The sequence below is a fragment of the Embiotoca jacksoni genome, unplaced genomic scaffold, assembly GCF_022577435.1.
Source record: "Embiotoca jacksoni isolate LCO1_2020_lvr unplaced genomic scaffold, fEmbJac1.0.p SCAF_19, whole genome shotgun sequence".
NCBI lineage: Eukaryota > Metazoa > Chordata > Actinopteri > Embiotocidae > Embiotoca > Embiotoca jacksoni.
The window spans coordinates 10,932,738-10,947,635 of NW_027185329.1; the positions used below are offsets into that span (position 1 = coordinate 10,932,738).

Genomic DNA, 14,898 nt, shown 5'->3' on the forward strand with positions numbered 1-14,898 from the left:
AAGTTTAGTGGGCAGGGACCCTTCAAAGTTCCCAGGGAGGGATTTTGTTACACCTTGACAGGACGAGTAAAACTATGATAGTCGGTAACTATTAATGTTCCATAATAATCGTCACTGACCTTCTTGGCTGTGTACCCTCCTCCCACTGCCGTACCCAGCAGAATGTATCTGAGCTTGAGCAGCCGAGAGGCGAGGCGGGCCACCCAGAAGTGGCGCTGCTGCTGGTGGCTACGGCCCCCCGACCCAGGAGGAGGCTTGGGCGGCCGCATGGGCAAACGAGACATAGAGGTAAAATAGCGAGCTGCCGTGCGATGAGGAGGCCGCTGAGGGTTGGTGTTTCCAGAGTAGCGGTGGTGGATGGCACGGGACAGAGGGTGCAGCTTCTGCAGCGGAACCCGAAATCTCACCCCCATGTTGGTGGAGACCAGGTTCCTGCAGGCCATGCTGAGATTACAAAGAAACCAAACAACAAATTACACAAGCCTGTGACCTCATCATCAGGTGAAGGACAGGCCTTACCCGTCAGCAACAACCCAATGGTTTGTTATTACCATGTACTTAGCTGAACTTATAATAAATTACTGAAGGTCATGTCAAGTCAGATTACAGTGGCCTCAATTTGTTGATTTGCTTTCAAATAACCAGGGGGTGGAAAAAAAAAAGGACTCAGGTCCTTCACATCACAGTGTGAAAATACTCCACTACAAGTAAAAGTACTCATTTTGAAATCTTAACCGAGTAAGAGTATGTAAATATTGGCAGCAAAATATACTGAAAAGTATCAAAACGTAAAAGTACACATTATGCAGTAAAATGGTCCCCATCGGTGTTTTTACTGCCATATATGATGTTGTTCAATCAACATTACTGTTAAATTAACGTGCCATCCTATTGCTGCAGTTCAGGTTTTTGTGACTTTATGTTGTTGGTTAGTTTAATCCGCAGTAACTCTGTCATCGTCCAGATTATCGCCAAATGTTCAGAGCGTCGCTTCCATGTGAGAATCAAGAATCTCTATAAAGTCCATTTTAAATCAGTTTAATAAAACTAAAAGTAGCGTGCTCAGGTAGTGCAAAAAACAAACAAACAAACACATTTAACTAAACTGCAGCACCGGCAGCTTCACAGCTGATAATAATGTCAGAGACAGTGTGGACAGACGCTTTGCATCCAGTTAGCTGTGATATATATATATATATATATATATATATATATATATATATATATATATCACAGGTATAAGATATATATATATATATATATATATATTTTTTTTTTTTTGATTCAAATGAGGCCTTTCCAACTACAACGGCACGTAACAACACCGCTAGCTGGACTGTCCTCGGCTGTCAGTCCTACGTGCTTTCTTGACAGCACAGCTAGCACCAGCTTGAGTTGCCGTTACCTTCATTACACGGAAACTCACCAGGCAGCTTGGCTCCCGACACGCAACATGGTGCCGTCAACAGCGGGCAAACGAAAGTCTCTTCAAAATTCACTCTTCAGGGACAGTTCAATTCATCTTTCCAGAAGGTACACATTTGTTTGCCTGCAATGGCAGCTAACCTAGCTCGTTAGCTCACAAGGACACGGCCAAGAATGACAGTCCACTTCCTGCAAAGGGTGCTACCTCCGAATCAGCACGGACAGAAACCGCACCAGTGGATTAGTTCCTATGTAGCGTGATATCCGTCCGACGCCACACGTCCCACTGCAGTAGGACCTTCTTCCCAAATGGCAACGTCCTCTGTAACTGTCTGGCCCCAAAAGGTTCAAAATCAGCCCGGAACCATTTTAAGTGTTGTAAAGTTTTTGTGTGCTCAATAATGGGTCGTGTCAGGGGTGCATGCGATCAAACTGTAGCAGCACTTTGTGAAATGACCTGGGCTGGAGAGTAATTATTAGGGCCCGAGCACCGAATGGTGTGAAAGCCCTATTGTTCTTCAAGGAATTCTTCTCCCCTATTTTTCTCGTTCCTCAAACTTAATCGCCTTTTTGGCGGCTTTAACATGCTCAAAAACTCATGAAACTTGGAACCCGCGTCAGTCGTGGCAAAAAAAAATTACGTATTGTAGTGGTTTCGCTAGTGGGCGTGGCCAAATGGCTCACTAGCGCCCCCTATACTGCAGCCCTGGCACCTAGTTTCACGGACGTGCAAGAAATTTGGTGGAGCAGTACTACATCTAAAAAAAAAAAGTCTCAGCACTAAGACCTAAACTTAACATGAAGTCCAACATTTATAATTTTTGCGGATTCGCACATGTTGTACTTTGACGAACTCTTCCTACAGAATTTTTTTTGGACCGACTTGAAATTTTGTCAGTACACTCTTAACACCTTTGGGAAAAGTTGTTAAAAGATTTTGTTTTCGTCAATCAGCGTGCCCGTAGCGTGGCAGCCAAAAAGTCATACTATAACATTATAGTATGACTTTTTTTTTTCTTTTTTTTAATATAATTTGGACAAAACTTTTTTAAGTCATGGCAAAGGAGGGAGGGGGGGGGCTCAAAACCCCAAACCTTCTGTGATGTGAGGCCACAGTGCTAACCACTGCAACACCAATCTGCCCAGGAGACGGTCTGCATCGTGACAAATATTTGGCTCACTGCAAACTATAACTCCACCGTCCATAAATATTAATTCAAATGCGGCCAAAATTGCCGCAGACATTCTTTGGATAGTAGATACACATGTTTTCAAGGGGTCTGCAGTGATATTAAATATCTTCCTGTAATGTGTAGTGTATGCAAAACTTTTTAAAGTTGAATCACCATCAACAGGCCAAGGTGGAATTTGAACCATTAATAGCAACCATGGTGAAGTTCAAGGTATTACACATAGTTCACGGAGGGCAAGTCCCCCTAAGGGTGAGCCACATGGTTTTGTGTTGTAAATGCAGTCATACTAATACCAGCGGTCAACATCAACACAAAACAAAAACCTGATACAAAATTTAAAAAAAAACCTACTACAAAATAAAAATCAATAATAAAGGGTGAGTCTAATTCTTCTTGGATTTCTGTCCAAACAACCACAAATTACCTCAAAATCCCATTCATATATTTTAATGCTATAGTATGACTTTTTTTTTTTTCATATTTCGGATGACATGCTTATAGTATGACAGTGGTGCAGTGGTTGGAGCAGTTGCCTCACAGTGAGAAGTAACTGGGTTCCATCGCCACTTGAGGCATGCATGTCAGTTCAGAAAAAGGTCAGACTCCAAAAAGTGATAAAAAAAAAAAAAAAAAGACATACCATGTTGTCCAAAAAGTGACCCAAAAGTAATTTTTGTATATATAGCCAGGGCGATAAGTTTGATGTTTCGCCGTGACACAGGAAGTTGATGTTTAAGGTCAAACGATGGTCCTAACCTCACGAAATGTTGCACGTGCGTCAAGCACCAACTTTCAGAAGTCGGACGTGCAGCGTGCGAGGGTCCGCATTTCACTGCTTGCAGTTTTAAATTATAATGTCATCAGATAATTCAAAAACATTACAATGATGCCTCCATAGGACCAAAAGAATACAATGTAGTTTTTACTACAATGTTTTACACAAGTAAAATGAAACTCATCTTCTCCAACATGCGGGTTTTATTCGTCTACGAATATTTATTTATCATACCATTATATTTATTTTCTAATATAAGAATATTATGTGAAATACTTCTAAGAAAAAGCCTACAACCTTGCAGATTAAGGGACAGTCTGCATTCGGTGGAACAAAAATAAACACCGAGTGGTTTAGGCACAGCTGCTCATTCTCGGACAGCCTGTTTGCTCCGGTTTGATTGCCGACCTAGCAAATTGGGACAAATCTAAAATATTCCTCTTCATTTTACATGTCATAACTTTATGTATTTCTAAATATTGCCAAGTAATAGAACTTTGATTATTTCTAGGCTTAAAATACAACAGATTTTCAGTGTGATCTGAGACTTTCAGGCCCTACTGTAGAGTCCCAGTTCAGGGGATGCTTCTTCCAAAGTCCAAATGTGTAGTTTGGACGCATCAAAATGGGGCAATAAGGTAAGTGATGTATAATTACTGTTTAACTTTTGCAGCCCTCAGTGTTCCAAAATCTTCTGTGATGCTCATGTTCACTTTTAGGTGATGCCTGTCAACTTCCTTAAGTACTTTGTGAGCACATTGAAGTTTCACTAATTTCCCTTCTGTAAACAGGTAAACTCTACAAATATACAAACTTGAAGCTTGTTAAACACTCTACTTAAACAGTACCTACTTTTCTGTAGCTTTTGCAGTATAATAACATCCCAGTATAATAACTTCTCATAGAAACAAATGACTTGTACACTTGTAGGCTGCTTTGAGAACATTTATTGAAAAGAAAGAAATCAAGATAAATCTGAAATACAATCCTCAGGGAGAAAAAGAAATTAAAATAAATAAAAAATAAATTATAAAGTACAAAAATCCCCCCCTCCCAAAAAAAGATTTACATCTCAGCCAATAAAAAAAAATACATACACCCCAGATGAGCCTCTTTCTGAGGTGTGGGAGCTGCAAATAATGAGCACATCAAATAAACTGTTCTGAAAGATCTGACAAACAGATGGACTGTAAGACAAAGTTTGACCAACAGAAGACTTTCCATTCAGTTTGGGTTTCAACTTTTCTTTTCTCTATTCGTTACAAATTGACACAGTTCCCTGATGAAACAACATCCACATGAGTTTTCATTCACTCAGTGGCGGATTCAATCTAAATGCCATTTAATGGTTTGTTTAAAATACCTGACGTGAATAAGAGGCCAACGCTAACAGTTGGTATATGTTGTACCTGTATAAGAGCGTAGAGGTTTCAGCATAAAATCCATTGCTTTGACATTGCTGTGTTCTGATAAAAGGCAAAACAGTCGCACAGAAGAAAAGCATTGATAGTATTTACACTTTGCACGTCTTTAAATCGCATTTTCTGTATCAAGGTGCACAGTTTTGACTCGGCTGAGACTGAATCGTTTTGCTCCTAGCACAAATATAATCACCTCTACGACAGGCTGCTGATACTGAACAGCAATGCACATTCTGTTTGCCAACTACATTAAAATTTTACATGGATGCAAAAAGAGTTTTTAAAAGATCGAGACAAAAAAAAGTGAAAAACAAACATTGGATGATCGGACAGAAAAGATCGTCAGATGTTTCTATTGTTGTGAATGCGCTAAGCGGAGGTGCCAAGCAGCTGAATTCCCTTTTGTGTCAAATTATCAGTGTAATACAAAGCATTGAGGCAAAAGAGAGGAAAATTAGAAGTTGAAAAAACATTTCTTCTTTAGGAACCTGCAGAGGCAAAACTTGCCATTTAGGATGGGTAAAGTTCAACTTCATTCAAACTCTAAAATAGACTTTTGCTGCATGTTGTTTAACCAAGACAAAGCAAGACACATAACCAAAGTGCCCCAATCATACTTTGCAATTACTGATGAAATAAATGCCCAGGATTCATGCCCAAATGAAGATCCAAGATAATGCAACTCCATAGCAAAAGTGAAAAGAACAAATAAATCCGACAGACAGTACAAATCAAAAGTCGACAGCTGATTGTAACACAGTACCAAAAAATAGAAAAAGACACACCAGCCCTTTGATAATTCAAAAGCCATACATCTTTATAACTAAATCTTTAGACTTTTATGCACACACTAGAAATGTACATCTCATATATACAGATAGAATCCAATCTCTTATATTATTATCACCACTTTAAGTTCACTTCTGCTCTGAAAATAAGATTTGACAGAACTAAACATAATCTAAAATTTAACTCTTCGTTGGTTCTCTCTCTGTAGCTCTCTGTTTTTCAAACAACCAGTGTGATGAAGTCTTTGGAAATAAAATAAATATTTTTTGTATTGCATTAAATTTTGTTCCTTACACAACATTCAATCTTAGCCTCAGTAGGTATCTAGAGAAAAAAAAAAATACCGCTGAATACTCAAAAGCATAGAAACTCGTGACGTGCTGGATGTTTTAGCACAGAAGCAATAAAAATATATTTCGAAAATCTTTGACGACACTTTGTGAGAATCGTTCTGCAAATTAGCACAAGAGTGTCAATTTGAACTGTGTTATCCTCATCATCAAATCTGCACATCCTTTTTCTCACACTGACAAAATAATAATAATAAACGATGCATCGATGAAAAGTATGGTTACATGTTACGCTGTAGTTCGTCTTGAAAAGAGCATGAAGTTCAGTTTCCATATGAATGAGTAATAATATTACATGTATCTCAATAGACAATGGCTTTAACCGAGTAATCAAGCAACTTCAGACTTGTTATTATGAATATGATTTTGCCATTACAAGAAATCTGTAGTGATTTTGTTTCTGTATGAATAAAATCATTAAAAAAAATCAACAGGAAAGATAAATATGATGTTACGTGTCCCACATGATAAAGTGTCAGATAATACAGCGCTGCTACCAGATGTCTGAGAAACAAGTTGCTTGATTTTGCCACGGAGGAAGAGTAACTAACATTACATTTAGTTTGACATTCTTCTGACGTGGCAACAAAACAACAAATCAGCAGTCTGAAAATACTGAAGCTGTACATTACATGAAAGGCAGGCCGCTATGTAAAGTACACAATTATACTGACACCGGTAACCTGGCGCATGTGAGGTGCCGTCTTTGTTTAAAGTGATACTTCCACATAACTCTCCTTTTTCCAATATTAAACACCTTCTTCAATGGCTTTAAATGTGGCTGTAAAAAGTTTGCATTTTCCTCTTTTTTCATGGCTGCATCTCTGCTGTCCATTTGAACAGACTGAATTTCCACTGTCAGGTTTTATTTAGGAAGAAAATGCAAACTTTTATATCGACAGTCTGGTGGGGGTGAGTTTGAAAGAACAGATTTCAGAAAGCATCACTTTAAATGTCAAAGAAAGAGCAGTGAAGATAAAATATAGCCCTTAACTGACTAAGCAGGTAGCCTATGTGTAATACATGAATACAGCTGTGTAACCAGCGCCCAGCTCATGTAGGGTGCACTGCTCAGTGGATGTTTTGATACAGCCAGGAGTAACAAGCAGATGAGATGCATAACTTGGTAGAGTATCACACTTTTAATCAGTCTTCCACAGGAAGAAATCTTGTTTAAAAAAAAAAAGAAATATAATCAGTACTTCTGACTTCCTGGAGCAAATCAGAGAGGAGTCTGAAGATGTAGGATGCTGTGATTTGTATGGCCTCATGCATGTGGTTAACCGCCCACGATAACCAGCCAGATGCATGCTCTTTCTGGTGCAGATCTTTTTTGTAATACAGACACGCTGATGTAAATGTTTCGACAGTAATCATGTATATTTGCGGTAATATTTCTAGTATTGCAACCATCAAGTCTTCAGAGCATGACGATAAGATAGATGGCTTTATGCAAGTCTGTTGTATGTGTTGTGCCAACAGGACACGGCTCAATGATGCAAACACGACAAAAAGGTCTATTACCACACTAACAGCCCATGAGTGTATAAAGCCTGTTACAAACTAGAAAAATATTTTCTGATAGATGAAAAGGTCGAGACGACAAGTTTACTGTTAATAGTTTTACCACTAGAGGGGCAAAGCAGTGTAGACGGAGAAGGAGGTGCCAGAAGAAGGCCCATGTTGTTCCCAGTCAGACGTATTAGCACATGATGCTAACATATATTTACATTTGAAATGTGAGCGTGATATATTAGCATTGACGCCAGTACTGTCAAGGTTGATGAGAATTCAGTTATTAGTTCTAGCTGCATCCTGTTATGACACTAAAAAGACAAAAATCTGAAGTAAAAAATTAGCTCTGGGGATCATTAACATCTGAGCTGAATTTCATGGCAATACATCAAATATTCTACACAACAGATCCCTTACACTAGTACTATATGGTTTTTTTTTTGTGTGTGTGTTAATTTTCTTTCATTCTCTCATACTTAAATCTTTCATAAAAACTCTAAAAGGTCAAATCAGACAAACACAACAGAGACTTCGCTACAAGTCCCAGCCTGCAGGAGTGTACGAGTACATCTGTCTCCCTCACTGTTCTATTTCAGTCTTTTACTGTTAACAAACCGAAATGTCTTGACCATGTATGAAAGTTCTGGCCATATTATGAGGAAGAAATGCAACCTCACATACGTTTTGAGGTTTTTGTGATCAAATCATGCGATTTAAAAAAAAAAATCTGCTTTCCCTAAACCTATTTTGCCAACTTAACACGTCAAAAAGTAATTATTTGCATTTCCATGGATTTCCATTAAAAGTGTCCGAAGACAGCAATACAATTTTCAGACAGACCATGTCACATTAAGGCAGGTCTGTAGATATTTAAATGTATAAATCAGCTCTGAAACCATTTTCCAAACCTTACAAAATATGGACAGCTCTAATTCACTGTCTTTACTTTTCCTGACGTGTGACATGCCTTTCGACAGGCGTTTTTGTGGTTACTTCCACCTGTGAATATAAATTCTTCCTGGGCTGTGCAATTGAAAAGGATATTGACTGCAGATTCCGAACAACTGACTGAATAATGCTCTGAAATTTGTCATTTCATTCATCTCTTGGGTTTCATGGTAGGCTTTAAACTACTTTTTGTTCATCTCTCCAAGCGCTTTGAAGGCTTGCCAGGTGGTTAAGCCATGTATGTAATGATTCTATGTATGGGTACATTAGCTGTCCATGACCTCTACACAGTAGTAATCACAGTCTGCAGTACTACCATCAGACAAGATCTGCGCAAACATCTGCTCAGAAACAGAGTGGACAATTTTGCTGCTGCTGTATGATCAAACTTATCAATTCAATATTCCTTCCACCAACAGAATATCTCCGTTTTAAAGTGGAACCACTTTCTTCTGTCCTCTTTCTCACTCTTTCAGACTCTTTCATTGTCACTCCATCCTTTTATGCTCCCTTTTAGTCAGGCTGGGTTGTACCTCAGAGGAGCAAAGCACGATCCTTCTGGGATACAATCGGTTTTATCCTTCTCTATACTTTTCATTCATTGTCTGTTTCAGTGCTCTCTGAAAGACTCTCCATTTAAATCTTTATCCAAAATCTTGTATTGTGGTTGCTAATAATATCTGAAGAACTTGTTATACATGACAGTCGGATTACAGACATTACTTCTGGCATTCAACACCTTCCATGACATTTAGTTTGAAGTGTAGTGGGACATTGGGCTCTTCTTTACACCCCCTTTGACAAGTATAAATGTGAGGGGATGTTTAATCTGTATGGGCAGTCGATCTGAAGGTGTCAATGCACAATTCTGACTTGGCTTTTCAACCCACCTCCCAGCCTGAGTTGAATGCTGCTAAGCTTTGGTGAACAGACATCGCAAAAGAGGATGGGATTTTAATTTAATGTTAAGAGTGTTACACTGACGTTTAACGATGAGCAAGAGACCTGAGAGCATGTGAGAGGGTGAACCAGAGAGAGCATGAGTTCCGAGAGAATTAAAGTGTCATTTAATTCGGTATTTGTGTGTAACCCTATGGGTTTTGTAGGAATATTTCAGTTTTGCAAGGACGTCGAAGACAAGCAATTATCCAGTGACAATTTCCTTTAAATAGTTTGAATGTGCATTTACTAAGCGCACCTCATATGCATGTCTCCTGTTATGAAAGATGGAGGTTGGATGCTGGTAGGGTCTGTGGGGGTGCTAGGAGTTGATTATGATTTGATAGGTTGAGCCATTTTCTGGGCGGGGCTTGGCCTCAGTAGTGGTGGTCGGCTTCGGAGGCCAGTCGGGGTCCACACTGAGCTCCTGTGCCAGGTGCATGTAGCGAGCTTTGGGTGTCATCTTGCTTGGACAGCACAGCCGGGAGATACACTTGTACGCCCGCAGGTCAATGAACCCCTGAAAATACCACGGCGCCAAAAGTAAACCAATAATGTAAATAAAAATGCAAAAGAAAAGAAGACAGGGAGAAAGAAAAGGTTCCATGAGCTGGTGCCATGCTTTGTTCAGGTTTTCTAAAAAAAAAAAAAAAAAATCAGACAGCAGCATGCCATTACAACTGTTGCATGCAAACTAGAAAACTGAAGAGGAGCTACTTACTGTATTCGTGATATGCATGCATACTTCTTTACAATGCTGAACTGCATGCATGCATGCAAGTCATTCAAAACAAAATTCAGCATGATAATAGTTTGAAGGAGTCGGCAGTTGACAGCTAAAGATTGAGCCTACTCTTTAAAAACAAACTCATGGAGTCAAAGATCAAACAAACAGGATATTACAGCATATTTTTCAGATTAAAAAGAAAAAGAATAAAAATGTACCTTATCAACCAAACACTAACAAAGACATTTCAGGTTACACTGCTTTGATTTTAAACACAAGAGTACTTTATGGGAAACACTGACAGTGTCGACTGACAGTTAGCGAGGACCTAACAGGGAAACTAAGAGATAAGCGCAGCATGTAGTCGAGCCTGTAGACTGGAACTGTAGCTACAGCAGATGGGGAACGAAGAGTGGCAAGTAATCATAATTAGCAAGCAACGGGAGATATCAAAGGCTTGGAAATTGTTACGAAATTTAAAAAATGTAATAATAATTATTTTCCTTATTGTTCGTTGCAGTTGAGAATTGTTTTTCCTCGGTAGTCTGTATGTGTATGGTGCACATTTACAGCACATGGCAACATATCAAGCACATTTAGAAACTAAGAACTTACAGCAAATTCAGTCTTCATATTGCATTGTGATGTATGTCACCACCTTACAAAGTGCATTTCACAAACAGGAGTTTATAGTTGCTTTAAATACCATCATGGCTCTAATCTAAATGAATTTTTCTGCTGCTTCTTTGAGGAAAAATAAATAAATTGTGCAATAGTTCCACCATCTGACTACATGAGCGTCAATATGCTTTCTGCCTAGACCTATTATATTCTAACTGACAACCTTAAAATGTCACTTTTAACAGGGGACTTTAAATTTAGAGATAGTTTTCAGTTATACTATCAGGTAAAAAAATCTGTCACAAATATTGTCATCTAACCCTGAATAGAGAGCAGAGTGAGACTGGGGTGTTGCACATGCATGTATTGGTTAGCGGTTACATTAGGAAGGTGTGTTTGGTAACATTAGAGAAAAAGTGGGGACAGAAAGAGGGAACACGAAACAAGAAGAAAGAGTCAGGGCTAGAAAGAAGGTGACAGATTTTCCCAACCTGTGGTGTCGGGGCGGCAGGGGTGACGCCAAAGTTGCCCTGTTTGTCTCGGCTGAACACAAGCTTCCATAAGATGATGTCAAGGATGAAGGTCTACGAAATAGCGCAGTGGGCAGGGGAAAGAATTACAGAGAGGCCAATTTGATTTCACATAGCTCCTGCTATTTCTTTTTTTTTTTTTTTTTGCACAGAGGTCTTCAACTGATTTTTCGAGCCACACTGTATCAGAACTGTGAGTTATCATGTAGGGCAACTCTTCTTTTCCATTAGGATGTGTTAATCATTACATGTGAGGTTAAAATTAACCAATTAGTAAGAAGAGCATGCATGGATACCATCGTCTCAAAATACTGAAAACATTTGATTAAGCAGAATCATTCCGGTTGCCTTTTTTTTAATTCACTTAAAAGGTGAAGACATTTGCACTGGTAGTTTATAAAAAAGCATCATCTAGGGTGTGGTAAGCAGTGCATGTTTACAAGGGCAGCTGTCTAAAAGGAAGGCAGAAACATAGTGATAGTGCTCTAGACTCAGAAGGTCAGCATAAATTATCTATAGCTGTGCAGTTGTACACTAAAAAGTATTTTCTTAAAAAGCAACCGTCTACTGAAAAACTATTTCGGAAGACAAACGTATGCTGCTTTGAGAGATTACAGAAGCCCACATATGCACACATTTCACCAAAATGTCACATCATTTAAGAGTTTGTCTCCTAACAACATAATTTTTTTCACAACACAAGATTGATCCTGCTGTCCAACTGAATGAGACAAAGATGAGCACACTGCATGAAAAAAATAAAAACTGAACACGAGAAAAACATCTACTGTTACCGTGTGTCATCGTATGTGTCTTACCTCCACCAAGACAGACGCCACAGCATTGACCAGGATGATGAGGAAAAGTTTTACCCTCCACTCAAAAGGGACACAAACAATCTGCACAGAAAAACACTCATCACTGTGGTGACAATACAAATTCATGCAGCAATTAATACTAATTCATATTGGCACTTGGTGTGAGACAAACAGCCGCAGTTTACACCAGAGTTGAGTAAAGGTGTAAATTTAAGGTCTTAATACCTCTAGAAACTCATCAATGCTTTCGACAGGGTGGAACATGATGAACAGCAGGAAAAAGTACAAACTGATGGCAGACAGCACAAAAGGCCCTGTGGAGATGACACGCAAGCACAAACAAAATTACAATACAGGAAAGTAACTATTTTGGGACAAATGTATTTGTGTTGGGAAACAAGTCTCTTACAATTCTTGTAGCTGGGCTGCCTGAAAGGTTTGCCCTTGGAGAAAACGATTGCAACGATGAGATACTGAAAGGAGGAGACATAGAAGAGGCTGGTGTTCTCGAAGTTCTGGATGTTGTGGTCGTCCACTTCTGTGTCGTTGTGGTCGGACACGTTAATGTGTGATGTGAGGTTGCAGACACTGGGTGGGGACAGAGTTTAATTCAAGAATAATCAAGGGAGTTTTTCCATTGTGTTTTCAACATATAGAAATCTCACTGTGCACGTGACAATGAATTGAAAATGTACGATTAAACAATTGTCAAATCACATCTGGCCAGCAACAGTGTCATGATTTTTTACATTATAAATGATAACCGGTACTCACTCGGTAAGTGGCATCCAGACTGTGTACCAGGGCTGCTGTCGGACCCAAAGGAATGTAATGGTCTGGAAGCCCAAGCAGATCAGGATCTGGGTCAGCACGGAGAACAGCAGAGGCCCTGAGATCAGACCTGATGGGGGACGCCGGGACACCAGCTCTTTCCACGCGGGGTTGAGACTCACTGAAGAGGAGCGGGGCAGAGGAAATGATGAAGATGGGCCAAACAGATATTGAGAGTGACAGAATCCATTATGGGGGAAAAAAGAACCGTATCACCTTATCTTTGTTACTTACTTGTAAAGACAATGAGGAGGATGATAGCAATGTCGATGAAGAGGAACTGGAAGTCTCCAAGATTACTGAGGATCTAAGAAATAAAAACAATGGACCGTACAAATGAGACACATCTGTAAATTCACTGGATTCAACAGCTTCTGTTGATTGTGGAGGCCGCATTACATACGGAGTACAGGAGGGTGACACTGATGTACTGGATGATGCTGTAGAGGGCCATAAACTTGAACACACAGAAGGAGGTGATAAGAGCAGCACGCCCCTCCCTGTAAAAGCAAGCAAACGCTGTCATCTCTCTATCCAACACATAACTAGAAAAACTACCATTTCGTCCCACAACTTAATTGCCCATATGTGTGAATAAAAGTGACACTGTTTATCTGTCTACATATGATGCAGTACTCTAGACCATCTACCATCAGCATGATAAAAACGCATAAACTAAACACTATGGTATTTTTCAAACCTGGCAACACAGAAGAAACCTTGAGTTCACCCTAGAGGACATCATATCTTTATTTCAACAGAAAATCTGAAATACATCTGCTAAATAAGTAGCATTTTCCATCCCATATAAACAAGTCTATGTTTCTAATATTGCTGCAACTAGAAAGGAAAGTTTTAATCCTCACTTTGACCTTTCATACGTTAACATCAGTTTATTTATGGAACAGCATGTAAATAAAAAGAGGGAAAGAACAACCTGATGAGGCTGGGGACACAGGATATGTTGGGGGTCCTCGAGGTGAAGGGGGAGGCTACTGAGGCTTCGAGCTCTGACAGAGAGATTCCACCATGCGCCCTCTTCAGAGCCTGGGTGAAGAAAGAGAGAAAGATGACTTCTACACGCACTGCAGTCCAACCATCTTGGCGTTACTGTCACACTATTAAATACTGTGAAAGTAGCTGTACGTACCCCGCAATCATTTGCTCCGTCTCCACACATCCCCACAAAGTAGCTGTGAGCAAATGATAAATCTTTATCTTTTTGTTCATTTTCATCTCATTTAGTTTGAACTAAAGGCTGATTCTACTATTACAGATTGTATAACAAGCTTTTTGTCAAGCAGCATATATTGGGGATGCAATGATAAACTATGTACGACTTGTAAAATTTGTTTTTTGAAGTCACATCACATGTTGGACTTAGAAACTCACTCTACTCCCTGCAGTGCCTCAATGAGCTGGGTTTTCTGGTCAGGCGCCATTCTGGCAAACACTGTCCCATGCAGCACGAGCTACAAGGCAGAACAACAGATCACCACAGTGGAAACATTACATAACACTGTTGTAATTGTCCCCAAAAAATAGTAGGTCCAATTTTCATTAAAGAGACTTTATACCTTTTGAAGCATGTCGGGGAAATGCTCAGCGATTACACCAAATGATTTTCCGTTCATGGCAAAGTGGTACAGCTCCTGTGTTTTGGGCTCGTCGACGTGACACACATCCTCCAGGCTGATGTTTACTTCCTGTTAAAAGTAATGGAAGCATTACAGTCAATATATTATTGAGATACCAATATAAAGTAGCCTCAATTATTATTGTAGAGTTGAATGAACTTTCTGAACCATGTTAAAACTTAAGAATTTTTATTATTAGTCAGCGGGTTTACTGAAAACGTTTTTCTTTTCTACACACGAAGAAGACTCTGATGAGTTCTAAAATCTGTTGTGTTTTCATCTAATCAGGAAACTACTGCTATAAAAAGGACATCATGATTCCTATTCAATGAAAATAATTGCTGGGTTTAAACTTTGGTATCGCTGTTGCTCATAAGAT

At 39.3% G+C, this 14,898-nt stretch overlaps 2 protein-coding genes across 6 annotated transcripts in view; both read right to left on the bottom strand.

The window, feature by feature from the left end:
- Positions 1-1,610, bottom strand: part of opa1 (OPA1 mitochondrial dynamin like GTPase) — a 38,015-nt gene extending 36,405 nt beyond the window's left edge. For all 4 annotated transcript variants that reach the window (XM_069153460.1, XM_069153458.1, XM_069153459.1 and 1 more), the window contains exons 1-2: positions 1,427-1,610; positions 120-444 (exon numbers count right to left, since the gene is read on the bottom strand). In XM_069153460.1, coding sequence (XP_069009561.1) covers positions 120-444; positions 1,427-1,455 — 354 coding nt within the window. In that variant the 5' untranslated portion in view covers positions 1,456-1,610. The remainder of the gene's footprint in view (positions 1-119; positions 445-1,426) is intronic.
- A 2,715-nt stretch (positions 1,611-4,325) lies between these two features.
- Positions 4,326-14,898, bottom strand: part of atp13a3 (ATPase 13A3) — a 36,404-nt gene continuing 25,831 nt past the window's right edge. Inside the window, exons 23-34 of one of the 2 annotated variants that reach the window (XM_069153461.1) lie at positions 14,460-14,588; positions 14,275-14,354; positions 14,033-14,075; positions 13,820-13,929; positions 13,286-13,382; positions 13,117-13,189; positions 12,826-13,003; positions 12,461-12,639; positions 12,277-12,365; positions 12,052-12,132; positions 11,195-11,287; positions 4,326-9,875 (exon numbers count right to left, since the gene is read on the bottom strand). In XM_069153461.1, the coding sequence (XP_069009562.1) occupies positions 9,678-9,875; positions 11,195-11,287; positions 12,052-12,132; positions 12,277-12,365; positions 12,461-12,639; positions 12,826-13,003; positions 13,117-13,189; positions 13,286-13,382; positions 13,820-13,929; positions 14,033-14,075; positions 14,275-14,354; positions 14,460-14,588 (1,350 nt within the window). In that variant the 3' untranslated portion in view covers positions 4,326-9,677. The remainder of the gene's footprint in view (positions 9,876-11,194; positions 11,288-12,051; positions 12,133-12,276; positions 12,366-12,460; positions 12,640-12,825; positions 13,004-13,116; positions 13,190-13,285; positions 13,383-13,819; positions 13,930-14,032; positions 14,076-14,274; positions 14,355-14,459; positions 14,589-14,898) is intronic. The other variant, XM_069153462.1, reaches the window with a different exon arrangement.